Genomic DNA, 21,540 nt, shown 5'->3' with positions numbered 1-21,540 from the left:
TTTTGAATCAGAGTTTCACTCTTGTCACCCAGGCTGGGGTGCAATGGCGCGATCTTGGCTCACTGCACCCTCCCCTCCCCAGGTTCAGGTTCAAGCGATTCTCCTCCTCAGCCTCCCAGGTTGCTGGGATTACAGGCCTACCACCATGTTCAGCTAATTTTTGTATTTTTAGTAGAGATGGGGTTTCACCATGTTGACCAGGTTGGTCTTGAACTCCTGACTTCAGGTGATCTGCCAGCCTCAGCCTCCCAAGGATGGTGTCAATTTTTCTAATTTGAGCAACCGGTTATATGGTGGTGCCATTTACTGAGGAGCATAGAAGGACAGGGGGTACAAGGAGAGGAGCAGGCTTAGGGGAAAAAGTAAATTCACTCTGGGCACGCCGAGCTTGCGATGTCTGTGAAATCAAGTGGAAATGCTGACAACATAGTTGGATATGCAGACTTGAAACTGCAGAAATACCACGCCTTTAAATATAGATTTGGAAGTTATCAACATAGAGGTGGTAATTTACATCATGGGATTCACTCACCAAGAGGGTGTGGAATGAGAAATGGGACAAGATCTGTGAGGAATGCAGCACCTCAAGCTAGTCAAGGGGAGAGAAACAACTGGAGGAGACAGAAGAAGCAACCAGAGAAGGAGGAGAAGAATGGGGAGATGTGGAGTGCTGGATAATGGGGAAGACAGGGGTTCAAGGTGCTAGGAAGTGCTGGGATTACAGGCTTGAACAATCACGGCCGGCTGCTATTTTGAAATATGCAATACACTGTTGTTAGCTGTAGTCACCCTATTCTGCTGTTGAACAGTGGAACTTATTCCTTCTATCTCACTGGATGTTTGTACCCATTAACCAACCTCTCTTCATCCCACACACCTTTCTCAGCCTCTGGTAACTATAATTCTACTCTACCTCCATGAGATCAATTTTTTTTTAAGTTTCCAAATATGAATAAGAACATGAAATCTGTTTTCCTGTGTCTGGCTTATTTTACTTAACATAATGACCTCCAGTTCCATTTATGTTCCTGCAAATGACAGGATTTCACCCTTTTTTATGGATGAATAGTATTCCATTGTGTATATGCGCCATATTTTCTTTATCCATACTTTCATTGATGGACACAAGCTGATTCCATGTCTTCGCTATTGTGAATAGTGCTGCAATAAACATGAGGATGCATGTATTTCTTTGATATACTGATTTTTTTCCCTTTGGATAAACACCCAATAGTGGGGTTGCTGGATGATATGGTAGTTCTGTTTTTAGTTTTTTGAGAAATCTCCATAATGTTTTCCATAAACACTGTTCTAATTTACGTTCTCACCAATAGTGTATAAGAGTTCTCTTTTCTCTGCATCCTTGCCAGCATCTGTTATTTTCTGCCTTTTTGATAATAGTCATTCTAACTGGGGTAAGATGATATCTTATTGTGGTTTTTATTTGCATTTCCTTGATGATTAGTGATGTTGAACATTTTTTTCATATGCCTGTTGGCCGTTAGTGTATCTTCTTTTGAGAAATGCTATTCAGATCCTTTGCCCATTTTTTGATGATATTGTTTCTTGTTTTGCTCCTGAGTTTCTTGTATATTCTGGATATAGTTCCTTGTTAAATGAATAGTTTGCAAATATTTTCTCCCATTCTGTGGTTGTCTCTTCACTCTTTTATCCCTGTGGATAAACTTTCAAGTTTAATATAGTCCCATTTGCCTATTTGTGTTTTAGTTGCCTGTTCTTTTGGGGTCTTAGCCATAAAGTCTTTGCCTAGATCAATCATCCTGAAGTGTTTCTCCTATGTTTTCTTCTAGTAGTTTTGCAGTTCTAGGCCTTACATTTCAGTCTTTAATCCATCTTGGGTTGATTTTTGTATATGGTGAGAGATAGGTGTACAATCTCATTCTTCTGAATGTAGATGTCCAAGTTTCCCAGCAACATTTATTGAACAGGGTATCCTTTTCCCAATGTAGATTCCTGGCATCTTTGTTGAAAGTCAGGTGAGTGTAAATATATGAATTTATTTCTGGGTTCTCTGTTCTGTTCCATTGGTCTATGTATATATTTTTATACCAATACCACATTGTTTTGGTTGCCATAGCTTTGTAATATATTTTAAAGCCAAATAGAGTAATGCCTCCAGCTTTGTTCTTTTTGCTTAGGATTGCTGTGGCTGTTTGGGCTCTTTTTTGGTTCCATATGAATTTTAGATTTTTTTATTTCTGTGAAAAATAGCTTGGTATTTTGATAGGGATTGCATTGAATGTATAAATTACTTTCAGTTAGTATTGTCATTTTAACAATATTAATTCTTCCAATCCATGAGCATAAGATATCTTTCCATATGTTTATGTCCTCTTCAATTTCTTTGATCAGTATTTTGTAGTTTTCCTTGTAGAGGTCTTTTACTTCCTTGGTTAAACTTATTTCTAGGTATTTTATTTTAATTTTTGTAGCCATTATAAATAGGATTGCCTTATTGATACAATTTCTTCTTTTGTGCTCCTCCATACTACCTCCTTCCTTTCCTTCCCTTCTCTTCCTCCCTTCCCCCTCCCTTCCATTTTTTGTTTGTTTGTTTTCAAGATACTTACCTTTAGCTTTCAAGTATTTTTGGAAGTATAGTTGGAGTGAACACTCAGCACCTTTTTTTTTTTTTTTTTTTTACGGAGTCTCCCTCTGTCTCCCAGGCTGGAGTGTAGTGGCGCAATCTTGGCTCACTGCAACCTCCACCTCCCAGGTTCAAGAGATCCTCCTGTTTCAGCCTCCCGAGTAGCTGGGATTACAGACGCGTGCCACCATCCCCGTTTAATTTTTGTATTTTTAGTAGACATGGGGTTTCACTGTGTTGGCCAGGCTGGTCTTGAACTCCTGACCTCAGGTGATCCACCTGCCTTGGCCTCCCAAAGTGCTGGGATTACAGGCCTGAGCCACCGCTCCCGGCCAACACTAAGCATCTTTTAAAATTGTCTTAAATTTTTTATTATGGACATTTTCAAACATATATGAAAGTAGAGAATAATAAATGGCATGAATCCAATTTCAGCAATTGTCAACATGTGAGTAATCTTGTTTTGCCTATACCTCTATCTGTCCCCATGCTCCCTCTCCCCACAATGGCTTATTATAAAGCAAATCTCAAACTTCATATTATTTCATCTGTAAATGTTACTATCTTTATTAGTTGATTTAATTAAAAGTTACTGAACATCTGCTCTGTCAGGTTATATGCTATGTTCTGATAAATTCTTAATCATCTTTCAAAGCTCAAATGTCACCTCTTCCTGGAAGCTTTCCCTGATTTTCCCTTCTCCCAAAAGGACTTAATGACTCCTTTCCTGGCATTCAGATTATATGCCTCCTTCACAGCGCTCACTGTTTAATAGCAATTATTTTAAATGTGAGGAGATAGTATAATATAATGCTTAAGAGCTTTGCAAACAAATAGACTTGGGTTAAAATTTCAATTTTTGCTTCAGAATCAAATAGACTTGGGTTAAAATTCTGCTTTCTGAGCTTAATTCCTCTGAACCTCAGTGTTCTTATCAGTAAAATGGGATCTAGCACTCACCTTATATTGTGGGGAATAAATGGGTTATGAATCCAAAGTACTTTGCACAGTGCCTGGCACATAGTGAGCATTCCTTCAAGAAGTTACATGCTTCTCTTGCCACACTGTGCTGGAGGCAGGACCACAACTGTCTCTTGTGTATGTGCTGGCACCTGGAAGCCTCTGTAGAAGAGTGTGGGAGGGGCAGCCTCCAATTACAGCAAGCAGGCAGACTGGGCCCTAGCAGCCCTGCCTGGCCGTAAACAGATTATCTGGCAAAGAGGGCTTCTGGTTCAACTTTTGGCTATTTAAGGGCATTAGTAAAAATCTGGAAAAATGATTTGATTTTGTCTTTTAATGTACACTTATTTTGTTTACTTGGAAACTACAAATTTGTCCCTCCCCTCAACTAAATAGTCTTTATTATAAACTCTGGAAAGAACAGAAAGAGAAGAAAAAAATCACAGACTGAGCCCAGATCACCCATTTATGTACTATTGTATTTTCTTCTTCTTTTTAAAAAAATTTGTTTATGTTCCATCTATGAAATTATAATTGCATTTTGTTTACTTTTTGGTCCAGCTGCAGCTTTTTAAAGCCATCTTCATTTTGAGGGTTGACGTCTGACCTTTGAAACAAAAACTCCAACTGTGAAAGGGTTCGAGGGTTTAGATGTGGCTTCTTGACTGAGCAAGGGGTATCCAATGTGTGGCGGGCTAAACATGCCTGTAGCACCTCTCACTGCCCTGCTGGGGCTTCTGTTCTGAAAAGAGATTGGTTTGGGACAGGGCAGTATGGCCTAAACACTTGATACCCTGTTTAGACCAGGGTGCTTCCACCAGTTTGCACCTAACTATCCATTGCTGTAAGGCATTTAGATGCATTATCCTCTGACCAATCCAATGGAGTATTACTGGAATACAAAGGCCCAGAGAAGGAAAGAGACTTGCTCAGGTCACACAGCTAGAGGTGTGTGAGGATCCCAATTCCCAGCTCACCTTCCTGGGCCTCAGAGACTCCAGCATTGAGTCCATTCACCCCTTTTCTGCCTCTTGCTGAGTTCTACCTCCTTCTGGAAGCTCAAGGTTTCTACTCACATACCTCTGGGAATGGGAAGTTCACCACCTTTCAGAGTCATCTCTGTCATCACTAGACAGCTTTCTCTTGCTGAACCAAATCCAGCCTCCCAGTGACTCTTTTCATCATCCTCAGCTCCATGCTCAGAGGGCACAGAGCAGTTTCTCTCTCTCTTCTGGTGCAGCCCTGCAGATACCTGGAGATAGAGGCCTCTGAGACTGCTACTCTTCAGGCTGGAAATTTCAGCTCCTCCAAGTATTTAACAGACTAAAGGCAAAATTAGTAACAAGAGAAGAAAACAGTTTTAATTAATTAAAATGTTAAATGAAATCAGTTCCATGACTCCACATGCCCTGAAATGTGAGGCGTGGCCAATGCTTGTAGTCTTACCCTAGGTAGTCTAGAAGACAATGTATATTGCTTCTTTATTTTCTCCTCAGTTCAGATAGATAACCCCTCCCCATCCATTTAAGCAGGTGTTGCTTAGGGCGGGTGTTAGCCCAATTTCTCATCCCCCCATCCTGGACCATGTCATCCCTGCCGGAGGCGCAGATCCCCTCCAGGAATGCCAGACCAAAACATGGAGCTGCATCCTGAGATGTCCTCCGGGTGCTGCAAACAGCCTGTCCACACCGGGACTCATTGTCATCGGTGCATTGCTCTTTGCTCACTGCACCCACTAATGTGTGTGAACTCCCTTTGGCAGGGCTGTGGAGCTATGGTGCTTTAGAACAGTGCTTGGCACAGGAAGACACTTATGAAAGGTGTGTGAAATGAATACATACATGCCCTCTCCTCACTCCCAGCTTGCTGCTCTTCTAGTTTCCTCTAGTTTAAAAAATAGTACCAGCCGGGCATGGTGACCCATTCCTGTAATCCCAGCACTTTGGGAGGCCAAGGCAGGCGGATCACCTGAGGTCAGGAGTTCGAGACCAGCCTGACCAACATGGTGAAACCCCATCTCTACTAAAAATACAAAAATTAGGCATGGGGGCGGGTGCCTGTAATCCCAGCTACTCGGGAGGCTGAGGCAGGAGAATCGCTTGAACCCGGGAGGTGGAGGTTGCAGTGAGCCGAGATTGTGCCACTGCACTCCGGCCTGGGGGACAAGCATGAGATTTTGTCTCAAAAAAAAAAATAGCACCAAGTTCCAAGCACTGTCTGAGTCAGAGGATGAGGCGCCTCCTTGATTGTACTCTTTTGAATATCTCACTTCTGTGTCTATGCAGCTAGCTTGTCCTGCCACTTGTACCCCTTAAATTGCTCTTCCATCCTCCAGTACTCTCTGCGCACTGTTCTAAGCCAAGGCATCATCATCCTTCTCCTGGATCCCTTCCACAGCCTGCTCACTGCCCACTGCCCACTGCCCCGTTTGACCCATTCTTCCAGCTGTGGTTGGAGAGAGCTTGCTGAAATGCAAGACTTTCCCACATCGCATCTTTGCCTAAAACCCTACGTTGGGTCTGTATTATCTGTAAGGTGAAGACCGCACCTCTTAGGTCCTGCAAGCTCTCGAGACCTCTTTCCTGACCACCGCCTGCTCTCCAGCCAGGCCCATCTCCCATCCAGCTCTGTGCGGTGTGACTTTCCCTCCCTGCTCCTCCCAACCTGGAGGTGCTCTCTTCCACACCACTCCCCAGCCCCAGTTGTTGCAGACTTTCTCCCTCTAGGTCCTAGAGGAGTGCCTCCACAGTGACACCCACGTGTCCCAAATATACATCTCCAGCCTGGACCTCAGTTCTGACCTCCAGACTCACATTCCTGTCTCCACACCAAACTGGTGAATCCTGCCCCTCCTTCAGAAAAAAAGCCTCCTCCTCCTGTCATCCTCCCCACCTCAGTCTGCTCCAGCTGAGCGGATTAAAAACCTCAGAACCATTCTTGGCTTCTCTCTTCCTCTCACATTGCAGACCAGGTTGGGTTTACCCTCAGAATACATCTAGACTCAGAGCACGCATCCTCAGCTCCACGGCTGCTCCACATCCCAGTTGCCTTGAGTTGCCCTGGCCTCTCGTCTGGAGCACTGCAGAAGCCTCCTTGCCAGCCTCCCCGTTCTCTCTTCTTGCTCCCACTGTCTCTTCTCCACATGGCAGTCAAACCATGTCTCCTGTGCTCAGATTCCTCCAGCAGCTCTTTGGTCTTGTTGGAGTAAAAGCCAGAGTCCTTACAACCAGTCACAACACGCCAGATGAGGGGGCCACGCCCTTGCTTTCCAACCTCCTCTCCTCCGCTCCCTGCACTCACTTCCCTCAGCCACACTGACTCCCTCCAGCCTCCTTCCTCAGGGCCTTTGCACTTGCCTGTCTCCTTGCCTGGGGTCTTCTCCCATCCACGGCTGAACGTCTTACTTCCTCACTTTCAACTCTTGGCTCAAATGCCACTTCTTAGAGGCGCCTTCCCTGAGAATCTGTATAAAATAGCACACCCTCTTCTTGCAGCCCCCACCATTGTCCTGATCCTGGACTTTTCCATGTTGCCATCGGAATGGTTTCATCTGTCTGTTTCCTGGCTGACCCCTCCAGAATGTCATTTCTATAAAGGCAGGGGCTTTGTTGTGCTCATTCCTGTATCCCTAGCATCTTGAACAGTGCCTGGTCCACAGGAGGCTCTCAATAATTAATTGCTCAATGAATGAATCTTAGGCTTCATACTACATTTTTCTGACTTCCTAGACTAGATGGTAAACTCATTTATGTACTTTTAGCACCTGTACCTTCCCTTCAAAACATTTACTGCAACTGTAATTACAAAACTGTATAATGTAATCTTGATCTTATTCTCTACAGGTTGGGCATCCTTCATCCAAAAATCTGAAATCTGAAATGCTTCACAATCCAAAACTTTTAGAGCATCAGCATGATGCCACCAGTGGAAAATTTCACATGTGATCTCATGTGATGGGTCAAAGACAAAACACAATCAAGGCCGGGCACAGTGGCTCATGCCTGTAATCCCAGCACTTTGGGAGGCCAAGGTGGATGGATCACCGGAGGTTGGGAGCTCAAGACCAGCCTGACCAACATGGAGAAACTCTGTCTGTACTAAAAAATACAAAATTAGACAGGTGTGGTGGTGCACGCCTGTGCGCCTAATCCCAGCTACTCAAGAGGCTGAGGCAGGAGAATCGCTTGAACCCGAGAGGCAGAGGTTGCAGTGAGCCGAGATCTCAGGAGTCTGAGACCAGCCTGGGCAGCAAGAGTGAAACTCTGAGTGAAAAAACAAAAAACAAAAAAACCAAAACCAAAACCAACCGAACAAAAACCACACAGTCAAAACTTTGTTTCATACACAAAATTAGTTAAAATATTCTAAAAATTACCTTTAGGCTATGTGTATAAGATGTATAGGAAACAAAGGAATTTTATGCTCAGACTTGGGTCCCATCCCCAAGATATTTCACTGTGTGTATACAAATATTTCCAAATCAGAAAAAAAAATCAAAAATCGAAAACACTTCTGGTCCCAAATATTTCAAATAAGGGCTACTGTATTTCCAGTCTCATAGTAGCCACTAAACACGTGTTGAGTGAATGAATGAAAGAAAGCTAGGATATTATTTGAGAAACTGACCAATAGCAGGTGCTTGACAGAGGGACTGAACCCTGGGCTGGACATAGGGACCCCAGGGGTTTAGCCCCATCTCTCCCATTGACTTGCTCTGTGACTTTTAGTTGATGACTGTCCATTTCTGGGTCACAGTTTCCCCAGTTGAAAAATAAGGAGCAAGATTACATCATTTAGAATGAGCTTTCAGGCTTGAAGAGATAGTGACTCTAGAACCCAGTACTCCCAGCTTGCTTCCACTGCTGGCCTGGAGCCCTGGGTAGGGAAAGGCTGTGCTTGGATCCAGCAGGGTAAGATTTGGCTTTGGGACCTCTGCTGGCGGGCTGGGCTTCTGGCAGGGGGCCAACCCTTGAATTTCTTGGCTGGATGAGTGGGCGGCAGGATGGGTTGATTGATCTTTCCCCACTGTGGGGTCCTGGCCATAAATCTCCCCAGCCTAGTGGGGTCGCCTAGGACCCAGGAGTCATAGCCAGTGCATTCCTTGGCTCAGCTGGCTCTGGGCTGGTGCTTTCTGCCCCTTACAGCTCCCAGACCCTGGAGCCCCTGTGGGAGTAAGCACCCATTCAATCTGATCATAGAGCCTAGCTCTGTGCTCCAGAAAGCGTCTGTCCAGAGAGCTGCCACTCTTTCTCCAGGTCCGACCTTAAGATCACATGGCATTGTTTTGAGCAGATATGCCTTAGGTTCCTGGTGAGCCAGGACGTAACCCTCTTTGTGCCATGGAACCCTTGGGCAGTCTGATGAAGCCTAAGGACCCCTTCTCACAGTAATATTTTTATTTATTGACAAATTAAATTAAATTAACATATTTTTTGAGACCGAGTCGCACTCTGTTACCCAGGCCGGGGTGCAATGGCACGATCTCAGCTCACTGTAACCTCCGCCTTCCAGGTTCAAGCAATTCTCCTGCCTCAGTCTCCTGAGTAGCTGGGACCATAGGCATGTGCCACCACTCCCGGCTAATTTTTGCTATTTTTAGTAGAGATGGGGTTTCGCCATGTTGCCCAGGCTGGTCTCAGACTCCTGACCTCAGATGATCCGCCTTCTTCCACCTCCCAAAGTACTGTGATTACAGGTGTGAGCCACCATGCCCGGCCTCTCACAATAATGTTTTTAAGTGCATAATATAAAATGCATAGCATTGCAAAGGAAGTCAGTTACCTTGAGATGTACTTATCAAAATATTAAAAATATAAGTTTGTAATATAGTGATTTATGTGTCCATTTATAATGTATTCAACAACAAGATCTTGTGGAAGGTCCAATGACTATTGTACTTCTATAGTGGTGAGCATAAGATATATCCAGATATCTGCAATAATTATATGGTGATATGAAAATATCATAGACAGTCTGTGGTTTGTTGCCTTCATCCCATGGAAAAAAATGGTAAATTTTATTTATTTTTATTTATTTTTTTGAGGTGGAGTTTCACTCTTGGCGCCCAGGCGGGGGTGAAATAGTGTGATCTTGGCTCACTGCAACCTCTGCCTCCTGGGTTCAGGCGATTCTCCTGTCTCAACCTCCCCAGTAGCTGGGACTACAGGCACCCACCACCATGCCTGGCTAATTTTTGTATTTTTAGTAGAGATGTAGTTTCACCATGTTGGCCACACTGGTCTTGAACTCCTGACCTCAGGTGATCCACCCGCCTCAGCCTCTCAAAGTGCTGGGATTACAGGCGTGAGCCACCACACCCAGCTGAAAGTGGTATAAATTTAGTTAGAGGTTAGTGAAATACAAATGTAATGTTTCCCTGTCCATGTTCATAAGCTAGAGTTCTGTCCATGGCCCTCTGGGAAGGGAGTGTTACATGAAGGGGAGCCAGGTGAATGAAATCTTAAGTCTGAGAGGAGAGGGGCTCACCACAGTCCTAACCAGCTGCTTCTTTGGGACCTTATTAATATATGAAAAGATCTCATAGTCTGTTAACGGAGTCACAGGATCACAGGCTCCAGAACTGGAAGGGCTAGAACCCTGCTACAGTTTCAGTGTATGTTCCTCTAAAATTCATATGTTAAAACTTAAACCCCAATTAGCTGAGCATGGTGGTGGGGGCCTGTAATCCCATCTACTCAGGAGGTGGAGGCAGGAGAATCACTTGAACCTAGGAGGGGGAGGTTGCAGTGAGCTGAGATTACGCCATTGCACTTCAGCCTGGGCAAGGAGAGCAAAAACTCCATCTCAAAGAGAACCAAAACAAAACACAAAAATAACCCTTAAACCCCAAGGGTTTATTAAAAGCTGGGACCTCTTGGAAAGGGGTTAAGTCAGGAGGGCTTCACCCCTGTGAATGGATTAGTGTTCTCAAAAACGGGGTTGAAGGGAGTGTCCTGGTCCCTTTCACCCTTCCATCCCTCCCACCGTGTGAGGGCACAGTAAGATGTGTCATCTTGGAAGCAGAGGGCAGCTCTCACCAGATGCCAAGCCTACTGGTGCCTTGATCTGGGACTTCCCATTCTTCAGAACTGTCAAAAAGTAAATTTCTGTTCTTTATAAATTACCCAGTCTAGGATATTTTGTTAAAGTGGTACAAAGAGACTAAGACAAACCCCTTTTGCAGACACCTCATTGGCTGACCTGGTCCATGGCCTCTGCTCTTACTTGTCTAGGGGTGGAGAGCTCACCCTCCAGCTCATCCTCATTGCAGGCTGAACAGCTCCAACTGTCAGAGGAATGGTGGCCATGTCTTCTCCTTCACATACAGAGATGAATCAGACACAGTCCGTGCCCCACAGCTAGAGAGTGGAGAGAGACAAGGACTCAACTACAGATCAGATGTTTTATTCATTGAACAACCTTTCTCTGAGCTTCTGCTCTTTGTCAGGCCGGTGGTAGGCACTGCATATACTGATATTTAATTTCATAAAATGTGTGTCCAGTGTGTACTCAGGCACTGTGCTCAGTACTGGGTGGTAAGGGAGAGATAGACATGATACCTTCCGTCCATGGAGACAATTAATAAATGAGTAAGCATACAAATCAGTGTGTAATTGCAACTCGTGATCATGGTTGTGAGGAGATGAGCAAAGGAGACTCGTAGAAGGGAGTGACTTCAGATGGAAGAGAATGGAAGTGAAGAAGTGTTCTTGGAGAAAGGGATGTAAAGGAAGATCAGCTTGCTGGGCAAATAGGAGTGGAAGAGGGTTCCAGGCAGAGAAAAGAGCAAGCGGAGAGGAGTTTCTGATGTCGGAAAGAGCTTGGCTTTTGTTAGGAAGTGACAGGAGGCTCCAGGGCCAGACCCGGCTGGAGAGGTGGGTAAGGGAAGATTGCCTGGGCCCTCAAACCCATGCAAAGAAGTTTGCATATTATTTTAAGGGCCGATGAATGCCATAAAAGGGCTTAAGCAAGATATGTTTGAAAGAATAAAACAAGGTCTCCAGGAGCTCTCCAGCTTACAGCAATGATATTAACAAGATGAAGTATTATAAGAATGAGTAAAGAGCTGGGCACGGTGGCTCACGCCTGTTATCCTAGCACTTTGTGAGACCGAGGTGGGTGGATCACCTGAGGTCAGGAGTTTGAGGCCACCCTGGCCAACATAGTGAAACCTCGTCTCTACTAAAATACAAAAATTAGCTTGGTGTGGTGGCGGGTGCCTGTGATCCCAGCTACTCAGGAGGCTGAGGCAGGAGAATCGCTTGAACCCAGGAGGCGGAGGTTGCAGTGAGCCAAGATTGAACCACTGCACTCCAGCCTGGGTGACAGAGAGAGACACCGTCAAAAAATAAAATAAAATAAAATAAATAAAAAAATAAAAAATAGTAAAGAAAGCTTTTATATTTGTGTTCTAAACACGCTTCTTGAATGTTCTCTGTACTTTTTCTCAGGCTAAGCTCTTTGCCTGGATTCCTCTCCCCAGGCTGTCTGCCCAGTACAACACTCTGGCTAACTTTGCCAGCATCACCTCCTCCAGGATGCCTTCCTTAACAATGTAGTCCACCAATGTAGTCCACCAACGTAGTCCACCGTCAGAGCCCTGAGCACGCCCTGTATGCTGTTCCCAGACTATTTACATGTCACTGTGCACCGTCCCTTTCTTCAGACCACCCCTGGAGGCGGGCAAAAGTCGGGGCTGGAGGGAGGGGAGGTTGCAGAATCTTCAGCAGCAAACTGGCTCCCTGCACGCCTCAGTCTGGGATTGCAACTAGACACTGCCACCTACTGGCAGTGAGTGGAATGGCTGACAAGATGGGGTTGGGAGGAAGGGGACTCCTGGAAACGGTCCAGGCCCACTTTGGCTTTTCTGAAGGGCAATCGCATAAGGTCTAGCTGGATGAAGGGCTTGTCTAAGGGGCCTGATGGTTCTGGGTGACAGCTGGGCTGGAACAGGAAGGAGGAACTGAACGTTGATGGACACACGGTGCAGCCCTGTGGGACTGCTGAGACCTTAGTCTAGTCCCTGGGCCCAAGCCAGACCAGTAGGGGGGCCCACCTTGTTACCATGGAGATCAGGGCTGTGTTCATACAGCTGGGGAGATGAGCCTCCACCCGTGTGAAGACCTCCAGGGAGGAGGGGCCAGCCTCAAAGCCAAGTGTCCACCCATGCCCCCTCTTTTCTGGAACAACTTGTTTTGCTCCAAAGCTTGGGACTTTGACCCAGGAGGTATGTTTTCCTCCTGTTGGTCACCTGATGTCCTTCCTGCTCATCCCCTTCCCCCACCACTGCCGAAGCACAGCCCAGGGGATCCTTTCCTTTCCCTGGGTTTTTCAGGGAAGTGGAGGATACCGGGGTGAGGAGGGCAGAACCTGGGACTCGAGTGCTGATGGCACTGGTTGGAGGGAGTGGCACAGCTGTGACCCCCACCCTCCTTTTCTTAAGTCTCTCCTTGCTAGGCTCCTGGGACACCCCACTTTTCTGGGGTTGCTTCCTCCTGTTTCCTCCTGTCCCTTCTTCCTTTGAAAGACCTTTACGTGTTGGGGCCGTGTCTCTTTCTTTCTATGCTCTCCTCTTGACACCCCTACCCCCACTACACACAATGGGGAGACCATGAGCTCCCAGGCCTCAGTTACCATCCATGTGCCGCAGACGGCTCCCAGATGCCCCACTCCAGACCCAGGGATTCTGCAGCCTTCCAGACGTCTCCCTCTGGAAAGTCCACAGGCACTGCAAGCGTAATACCTCAAAATCTATAGCTCGTCAATCCTCCCATCCCCCAAACCTGCTCTGGCCCCTACTGAGGCACCAGCATCTACCCAGCTGCCTACGCCAGAAACCTGGGAGTCACCTGCACCCCCGCCTCCCGCCTGTACCCACTCCCAGTTCAGCACTGTGTCCCAGCAGCCGCCCCCTGGCTTCTCTACCTCCTCAACAGGGCTCAGATCGGTTCCCACAGCCACTCCCTGCCCAGGTCCAGGCACTGGTGTTGTGGCCACTATAGCAGATCCCCGGACTCCTCTTCTCCAGCCTTTGCATGCCCCTTTCCCTCTCCACACTACATGGAGAGGTGTTTTCCCAAACGCAAAACTGACCACGTGACTCCCCTCCTTAAAATTCTTGGAGAAGTCACCAGTAGATGTTTGCTAAATTCAGCCCCATTCCTTACGTTCCAATCAGTGACTCTCTGGCTGTTCATTAACATGCACAGTGCTTACTCCAGTCTGTGCTAGAAGATTCTGAGGGCACCAAGTTGGGGGTGGGAGGGAGGACAGGATATACATATTTGGGAGGCATCACTCAACTCCAAGCAAAGTTCCCCCAGATCACCTTGAGATACTCCGTCTTTGGATGGCAATGGGCCCAACTGCACACGCATGTGAACACACATTCCCCACCACACACACCCCACACACACACCCCCCACACACACAGGAAGCAGGCCCGAGGCACGATGTCTGAGTGCTCCCGCTGAAACATGAAGGCAGAATCATCCTGCCATGGGAAGGGCTGCCAAGGAGGCCTGATGAATAGGAGTTTGGTGGCTTCAGGAAAGACAGGCTGTGGAGGGGCCTTCAATTCAGGTGCTGGCTCCTAGGGACCTTCCATCTCTGATGAGATTTTGTTCCAGTCGGCCCGCTCGTTTCTAGGCAGTCAGCATCTCAGCTTCCCATACTTCTGGGGTGGGGCTGGGGCAAGGAGACCAGCATGACCCTTGGTCAGGGGTCTGCACAGGAACTCTGGCCACTCTCAGTCCCTGAGTTGGAGGGCCAGGTGGATACCACATGATCCTGGGGAGACTTTTGCCTTTTTGGAGGGCTCTGGCTCCAGGGCCTCCCTGTTCCAGGGGCTAGGTGTGCCTCCCTCAATGCTGCTTTTGGCTACGAGGGTGGTGGGCCCAGGGCTTCTGGGCCCCAGATCGCACCTTGCCACCTGGGGTGTCTGTCCTTTGTCCCCCACAGCAGGCTGTGTTTGCCCATTTTGTCCTCTGCCATGGGTGGAGATGGATCTGAAGTTGGGCGTTGAAACCTCTGACCAAGCCGGTATCTTGTTTTGAGGCCCTGCCCGGTTTCCAGGGACCACATCTGGGGCCAAGAGGAAGAACCGAACTGGGCCTAGGTCAGCTGGGCTGGGTCAGGGCTTTGGCATGGGCTGTGAAAGCTGGGGACTGGGACCTTCAGGTTCTCTTTGGAGATCTTTGCAGGAAGGGTGGATTTAGGAAGCTACTGGGCTGGGCCAGGGCGTGGAAGGCACTGAAGCCGTGGTGTGTCCCAGCATTAGAGTCCCAGGGTTTGGCTTGGTGGGGAAGGGGCAGGTGAGGGGGAGAACAGGAAATAGGCTAGGCTCTCAGGGGAGTCTGGCAGCTTTGAGCCTTCTCTGGGCTTCTGGGGTTTTCCCCAAGCTCCTGAGCCAGCCAGCACATTTCTTAATCCCACTGTCAGCCTTCCAAGAAGCCCCGCCCACTGGGCTCAGTCAAGGCAGGAGCGACTATGGTCACCCCTTTCCCTAGAATCCAGCCCCACTGCCAGGAAAAGGGAGCTCAGGGCATGGAGGTGAGGCTGGGGCTCTCCCACATCTGCTTGGTCCTCATACCCATCTCCTTAGCTGGCCCCGGTAAGATGACCTCGAATGCCAGCACAATTGAGCTGGGCACTGGCCAGGGGAGGCCAGGCCTGGCAGCTCATTACCATGGGAGGGAGGGCAGGTTCTCTCCAACGCCCCGTCTTCATTTCTCCTCCCTCCCTCGCCTTCCTCCTTCCTAGCTCCTCTCCTCCAGGGCCAGACTGAGCCCAGGTTGATTTCAGGCGGACACCAACAGACGCCACAGCAGCTCCAGGAGCCCAGACACCGGCGGCCAGAAGCAAGGCTACGAGCTGCTGCAGCCATGTTGGCCCTCAGCCTGCTCATTCTGGGCCTGCTCACGGCAGTGCCACCTGCCAGCTGTCAGCAAGGTAGCTCAGGAGGAGAGGGTTGGGCACCGGAGCCCGAGGGGCGGATGGGTGGTGTTCTGGCTCTCCTCCCCAGGGCCTTGATACTTAGAGTTTAGAGGGGGAGCAGGGACTGGGCTAGCTGAAAGAATGTCCCAAGGCAGAGACCTCTGAACCAAGTCTCTGCCTGTCACTTGTTTTCAACGAGTGAAAAGTGGCAGCAGCAGGGAAATGTTGGTTCTAGGATCTTGGGGAGGAGCAGGGCAGGAGCAGGCATTGCCCAAGGGGTGGCTGGGTCCTGAGTACAGGGGGCCCGGGGATACAAGGCGGGTGAGAATGGGGCCCAAGCTACCCCTCAAAGGCTTGGGCTTTGTCTCAGCCTCTTGGGCTTGGGTAGAGAACGGTGTCCAGTGTGACTCCCCCAAATATCTGAGCTCTTCGTCCTGCTCTGCCTGAATTGATGTGTGACCTTGAGCAAATCACTGCCCCTTTCTGAGACCCAGTTTTCTCACCCATAAAATGAGAACAATAAGCCCCACCCTGCCCACCTCCTGGGGCTGCTGCCAGGTCAGGGGTGTAGAAGGGCTTTGCACCTGGTGAAGCAACACAGCCAAGGTCTGGCTTTCATTCTACACTGTCAGGCTGCACCTGCAGCCAGAGTCTGGGGACTCTGCAGGTGGGACTTGGTCCAGAGGGGACTGGCAAAGATGCTTCCAGAGCTCCCCTCCCACCCCCACCCCAAGCTCTCATGTGTGTCTGCTTCAACTCTGTCTCCCGGGTCTTGGAAGCCCTCTGGGGAACTGCAGACCAGAGAGGTTGAGTCACACAGCAGGGCAAGAAAGGACAGGGCTCAGACCACCTTTCTCCTGCCCCAGGCACTGCCCTTTGCTGTATGTGCTAACCCCACATGGGAGGAGGAGCAGGGACTGTGGTCCCTGGGGTGACTGGAGGGAATTGGCTGTGGGGTCTAGGAGGAAACAGGGAGGGGCCTCCAAGGGTTGAGCCCTAACTCCCCATGCTTGAGCAACCGCTGACCTGAGGGAGCAGTCTGAGCCCCTAGGGAAGCAATGACTCCAAACACTGCTTTTGGCAGGTGTGGAACCGAGGATAATCACACTGTGTGTCTTCTGCTTCCCCTGGAGATAAGTGAGGTCTGACTTCACTACAGGCCAGAGAGTGCCTAGCCTCCTTCCTCCTTCCCAATATTTGCCAGGCTCGGAGAAGAGGTCAGGCCTCCACTGCAGCAGGACAGCTTTTGGTAGACTCAAAGGAGGACATTTGAGCAGGAGTGAGCCAGAGGAAGGTTTTCTGATGTCCAGCCTGGGTCCCTCAAAATACAGGGATGCAGGTATTCTGGCCTGGAGGCAGGACCCCTCCGAAGCCTCCCGCTGACCTGTGTTTTGTCCTGGGACCTCTCCCTGCTGACGGTCTTTTCTCTGCAGGGCTGAGCTCCTGCAGGCTCATGGAGTGCAGTGATGCTGGGGAGGAGGAAAGTCCTTTGGGGAAGCAGGGGCCTGAAGGCAGGGACTTCAGGGAAATCTTGAGGGACTGTGTTGGTGTCAAGGGTCAAAAAGCAGAGAAGGGACCTGGTGCTCTTGCCTGTAATCCCAGCACTTTGGAAGGCCAAGGCCGGATCGCCTGAGCCCAGGAGTTTGAGACCAGCCTGGGCAAAATAGTAAGACCCTGTCTCTATTAAAAAATAAAAAAAATAGAGAAGGGTGCATGGTTGGGGCCTCAACTTAATCTCTGACCCTAGTCCCTGGGCACCCAGCTGGAGGAACCAAAAGCAGCTCAGGTTTTGAGGCTTCTTTCCTGGTCCCCAAGACCCAGAGAAGAGCTCACCCCTCCGTTCTGCCCCTCTAAAGATGTCCTGGTCCACTCCTCTCTCTGGGTACCCCAGGCACCGCAGATCTCCCCAGCTGAGCAGCCCTGAGAGTCTCCCAGTCTCATACACTTCTTACCATCAGAGAAATCTCTCGCTACAGAACAGGATCTTCTAGATCCCAGACCAGTCTTGTCAGCTCTGGGTCCTCCTCAGCCTTCTGGGAGCCACTCCCAGCTGCAAGGCCTAGGTTGGCTGTCCAGGGGGCTGCCCTTTGGTCCCTGGGGCCCAGGTACTCCCTGAGCCCTGCATGTGACCCCCCTTGGGGAGGGAAAGAGGCTCTGGGATGCCTAGATCTCAGATACAGCACTCTGAGGCTCTTCCCTCCTTGGCTTCTCACTCCTTCCAACTCCTCTCTCTCTGAGCCTCTGTCGTTCCTCCAACTCCCTCCTTTTCCTAAGCTCAGTGGAGCTTAAGATGCTTGAGTGGGTCAGATGGGCCGTATCCCACCCCTGCCTCTCCAGAATGTCTCCTTCGTCCTGGCAGCTGGCTGAGGGCCTTCAGCACAGGTGGGGCCCTTGGGGAGTGAGGCCCCTCGCTCTCCTGCACATGCAGCCCCACTGTGGCCCCGTCTGCTACAGTCCCTCTCCCTTTTTTAGGCCTGGGAAACCTTCAGCCCTGGATGCAGGGCCTCATCGCGGTGGCCGTGTTCCTGGTCCTCGTGGCAATCGCCTTTGCAGTCAACCACTTCTGGTGCCAGGAGGAACCGTGAGTGCTGCCCAAGGGCCCCTGAGCAGGCAGGGTGGGCCCAGGACCACTGCTCTTGCTCTAGTAGCAGTGAGAAGGCCCTCAGAAACCCTGTGTCCAAACCTTCCCGTGTGTGGAAGGGAAACTGAGGCTCAAGGTCCTAGGGTGGGTTGGTGACAGTCGGAATGAGAGCCTAGGCTTGCTGGCTCCCAGACCTGGGCTCTGTGGGCCCCACAGCTCTGGTGCCCGCTCCCTGTGAGCTTTGGAGAAACGGCTTCTCTTCTTGGAGTCTTTATGTTTCTGCAGAGCCAGGATAGCAGCCCAGCCTGTGATGGGGGCTGTAAGGACCTCTAGAAGGGGTAGTCCCTCCTGGTGGGTCAGCTGTGGTATGGAGAGGGCATGGGACAGACACACCTCCTGCCCTCATAGGCTCAGACTACAGTGAGCTGTCAGAAGTTCAAGAGTTGCTGCTGAGGGAGAGTGCAGAGGACACTGCAGGGCCGGACCCGGTCTGGGGTGGTCAGAGAAGGCTTCCTCCTTGCACGTTTATCCTGAAACTTGAAGAACGAGGAGGAGTCACTACCAGGATAGAGTGGCGTGGGAAGAGCACTGCGGTTGAGGGAAGGGTACATCCAGGTCCTGAGTTAGGGGTATGGCACCAGGGCTGCTGGGGACAGACACACACAGGTGAAGAGCGGGTGGGCTGAAATCCAACTCAGTCTGCACTCACTAGGTCAGGACCCTCAGGCAAGGCTGCCTCTGTCCCAAGGGCATTTCTTCCCAGATCTCACAAAGGTGGCCTGGTGGCTTGAATGCTAGCCCCATGCAGGGTTGCTGAGGAAACACCAGTGGCTCAGTGGGTGGAGAAAGGGATGGAGACACCTGAGATGAGGCTGGTGAGGTGGGTAGGCCAGGCCAACCAGGCTCTTGCACACGAATGACCTGAGCTTTGGGCTTTACCTAAGTGAGTAGGAATCCAGTGACAAGTTGTTTTTTTTTATTTTTTGTGTTTGTTTTTGGTTTTTTTTTGTAACTGGAGTTTTGCTCTTGTTGCCCAGGCTGGAGTGCAATGGCTTGAGGCTTGATTTCGGCTCACTGCAACCTCCGCCTCCTGGGTTCAAGTGGTTCTCCTGCCCCAGCCTCCTGAGCAGCTGGGATTACAGGCTCCTGACACCACTATCAGCTAATTTTCGTATTTTTAGTAGAGACGGGTTTCACCATGTTGGCCAGGCTGGTCTCCAACTCCTGACCTCGTGATCCGCCTGCCTCGGCTTCCCAAAGTGCTGGGATTACAGGCATAAGCCACCGTGCCCTGCCTCCGTGACAAGTTTTTAAGCCAGTTTCGGGATGAGACACGGCCTTAGCAGAATGACCCTGGCTGCCTCGTGGCATATGCATGGTGGCGGTGGGGCAGTCTCCAGTCTGCAGGCCTGGAGAGCGGTGAGGGGGCCGGCATGAGGTCAGGAGGGGGTCTGGACTGTAGCGGTGGCCAAGAGGATGAAGTGAAGAGCGCTGTCTAGGAGGTAGGCACCCTGGGAGTTGGTGGTCACAGGCAGCAGTGGACCCGACGGGAGGAAGGCAGGTATGGCATCGAGGTTTCTCATGAGGGATCACTCACCAAGGCCCAGAACACAGGAGGACGAGCAAATGTAGGGGCAACTGTTTAATTGGAGACGTATGAAGTCTGAGGTGCCTGTGGGATGTCTAAGGAAATGAGCAGGTGTTCGGTTCCCTGTGACCCTCGTGAGAGCAGCTTCTGGGAGGTTTCAGGGAGAGCCCACATTGCAGGGGGTTTAAACTTGAGTAAGAGGTGAGGAGCTTTTCATTGGATGCTCTTCAGATAGGCTTTCTCCACCTGCCCCAGCTCTGCCTGAAGGGCCACCAACCACATCTGTGCCCACTGCCCAAGGCACGACCGGAGGAAATTTGAGGCAGACACTGCATCCTGCAGGGCCTGCTGTGGAGGCTGAACTGAGGGCTTTGGACTCAGGATAAGTCTTTTGCAATTATTTGGCCCCCCACCATGGAGTGGGGAGAAAGTGTGAGACCCCATGGGTGGGGCCAGAAGCCGTGACTGACAGGCCCCGCTGCACACAGCTCTGGGAAGGGCAGTTGCTGGCCTTCGGCCTTGTGAGAACCAGGACCCAGAATAGGGTCTGCTTGGATGAGGAGGGCCCCACTGAGGAGCCCCACTGATGAGTCCCGTCCCCAGGGAGCCTGCGCACATGATCCTGACCGTCGGAAACAAGGCAGATGGAGTCCTGGTGGGAACGGATGGAAGGTACTCTTCAATGGCGGCCAGTTTCAGGTGAGGTGCAGTGCATGGCTGCCCTGTGTGTGCTCCCAGGGCCTAAGGAGAACCTGCTAGGGGGAGGTGGCTGGGGAGGACCGGGACTCATGTGGGCAAAAGCTAGTGAGGCAATGCGGGCTTTGTGAGAATCGCAGGGCTCTGTGGGGGAAACGCAGCCTCTGTGTGGGGCGAGGGCTCCGAAAGGGGACAGAGACTTGGGAGGGTAGGGTTCAGCGCAGGGGAGGGGACTCATAGGGCAGTGGGTACCATGGGCACAAGGGGTTCAATGGAGGAAGGGACAAATGAGTGAGGGACTCAGTGAGGGGAAAGCTCAGTAGATGATACAGCTCAGTGGGGGATGGGCTCACTGGGGGATGGACTCAGTGGGGGATGGACTCAGTGAGGGTTCAGTAGGGGATGGAGCTCAGTGGGGGATGGGTTCAGTGGGGGATGGACTCAGTGGGGGATGGACTAAGTGGGGGATGGACCCAGTAGGGGATGGGTTCAGTGGGGGATGGACTCAGTGGGGGATGGACTTAGTGAGGAATGGGTTCAGTAGGGGATGGAGCTCAGTGGGGGATGGTTTCAGTGAGGGATGGACTCAGTGGGGGATGGACTAAGTGGGGGATGGACTCAGTAGGGGATGGGTTCAGTGGGGGATGGAGCTTGGTGGAGGATGGAGCTTCAGATGGAGGATGGAGCTTGCTGGGAGATAGGTTTAGTGGGGATGGAACTCAGTGGGGGATGGAGCTCAGTGGGGGATGGGTTCAGTGGAGGATGGGTTCAGTGGGGGATGGGTTCAGTGGGGGATGGCCTCAGTGGGGGAAAGACTAAGTAGGGGATGGACTCAGTAGGGGATGAGTTTAGTGGGGGATGGATTCAGTGGGGGATGGGTTCAGTGGGGGGATGGGTTCAGTGGGGTATGGACTCAGTGGAGATGGGTTCAGTGGAGGATGGAGCTCAGAGGGGGATGGGTTTAGTGGGGAATGGAGCTTGGTGGAGGATGGAGCTTGTTGGGAGATAGGTTTACTGGGGGATGGGCTCAGTGGGGGATGGGCTCGGTGGGGGATGGACTCAGTGGGGGATGGGCTCGGTGGGGGATGGACTCAGTGGGGGATGGGCTCAGTGGGAGATGGGCTCAGTGTGAGATGGGCTCAGTGTGGGATGGAGCTCAGTGGGGGATGGACT

At 50.3% G+C, this 21,540-nt stretch overlaps 1 protein-coding gene across 2 annotated transcripts in view; it reads left to right on the top strand.

The window, feature by feature from the left end:
* Positions 1–14,339: 14,339 nt before the first annotated feature.
* Positions 14,340–21,540, top strand: part of PDZK1IP1 (PDZK1 interacting protein 1) — an 8,268-nt gene continuing 1,067 nt past the window's right edge. The window contains exons 1-4 of one of the 2 annotated variants that reach the window (XM_012000341.1): positions 14,340–14,684; positions 15,371–15,517; positions 17,975–18,083; positions 20,275–20,370. In XM_012000341.1, coding sequence (XP_011855731.1) covers positions 15,451–15,517; positions 17,975–18,083; positions 20,275–20,370 — 272 coding nt within the window. In that variant the 5' untranslated portion in view covers positions 14,340–14,684; positions 15,371–15,450. Of the gene's footprint in view, positions 14,685–15,266; positions 15,518–17,974; positions 18,084–20,274; positions 20,371–21,540 lie in introns of those variants that run through there. The other variant, XM_012000340.1, reaches the window with a different exon arrangement.

This window comes from Mandrillus leucophaeus, unplaced genomic scaffold (genome assembly GCF_000951045.1).
Source record: "Mandrillus leucophaeus isolate KB7577 unplaced genomic scaffold, Mleu.le_1.0 Scaffold626, whole genome shotgun sequence".
In the NCBI taxonomy this organism is placed as follows: domain Eukaryota; kingdom Metazoa; phylum Chordata; class Mammalia; order Primates; family Cercopithecidae; genus Mandrillus; species Mandrillus leucophaeus.
Note: the sequence above shows the minus strand (reverse complement) of the source record. Positions and strands in the feature narration are given on the sequence as shown.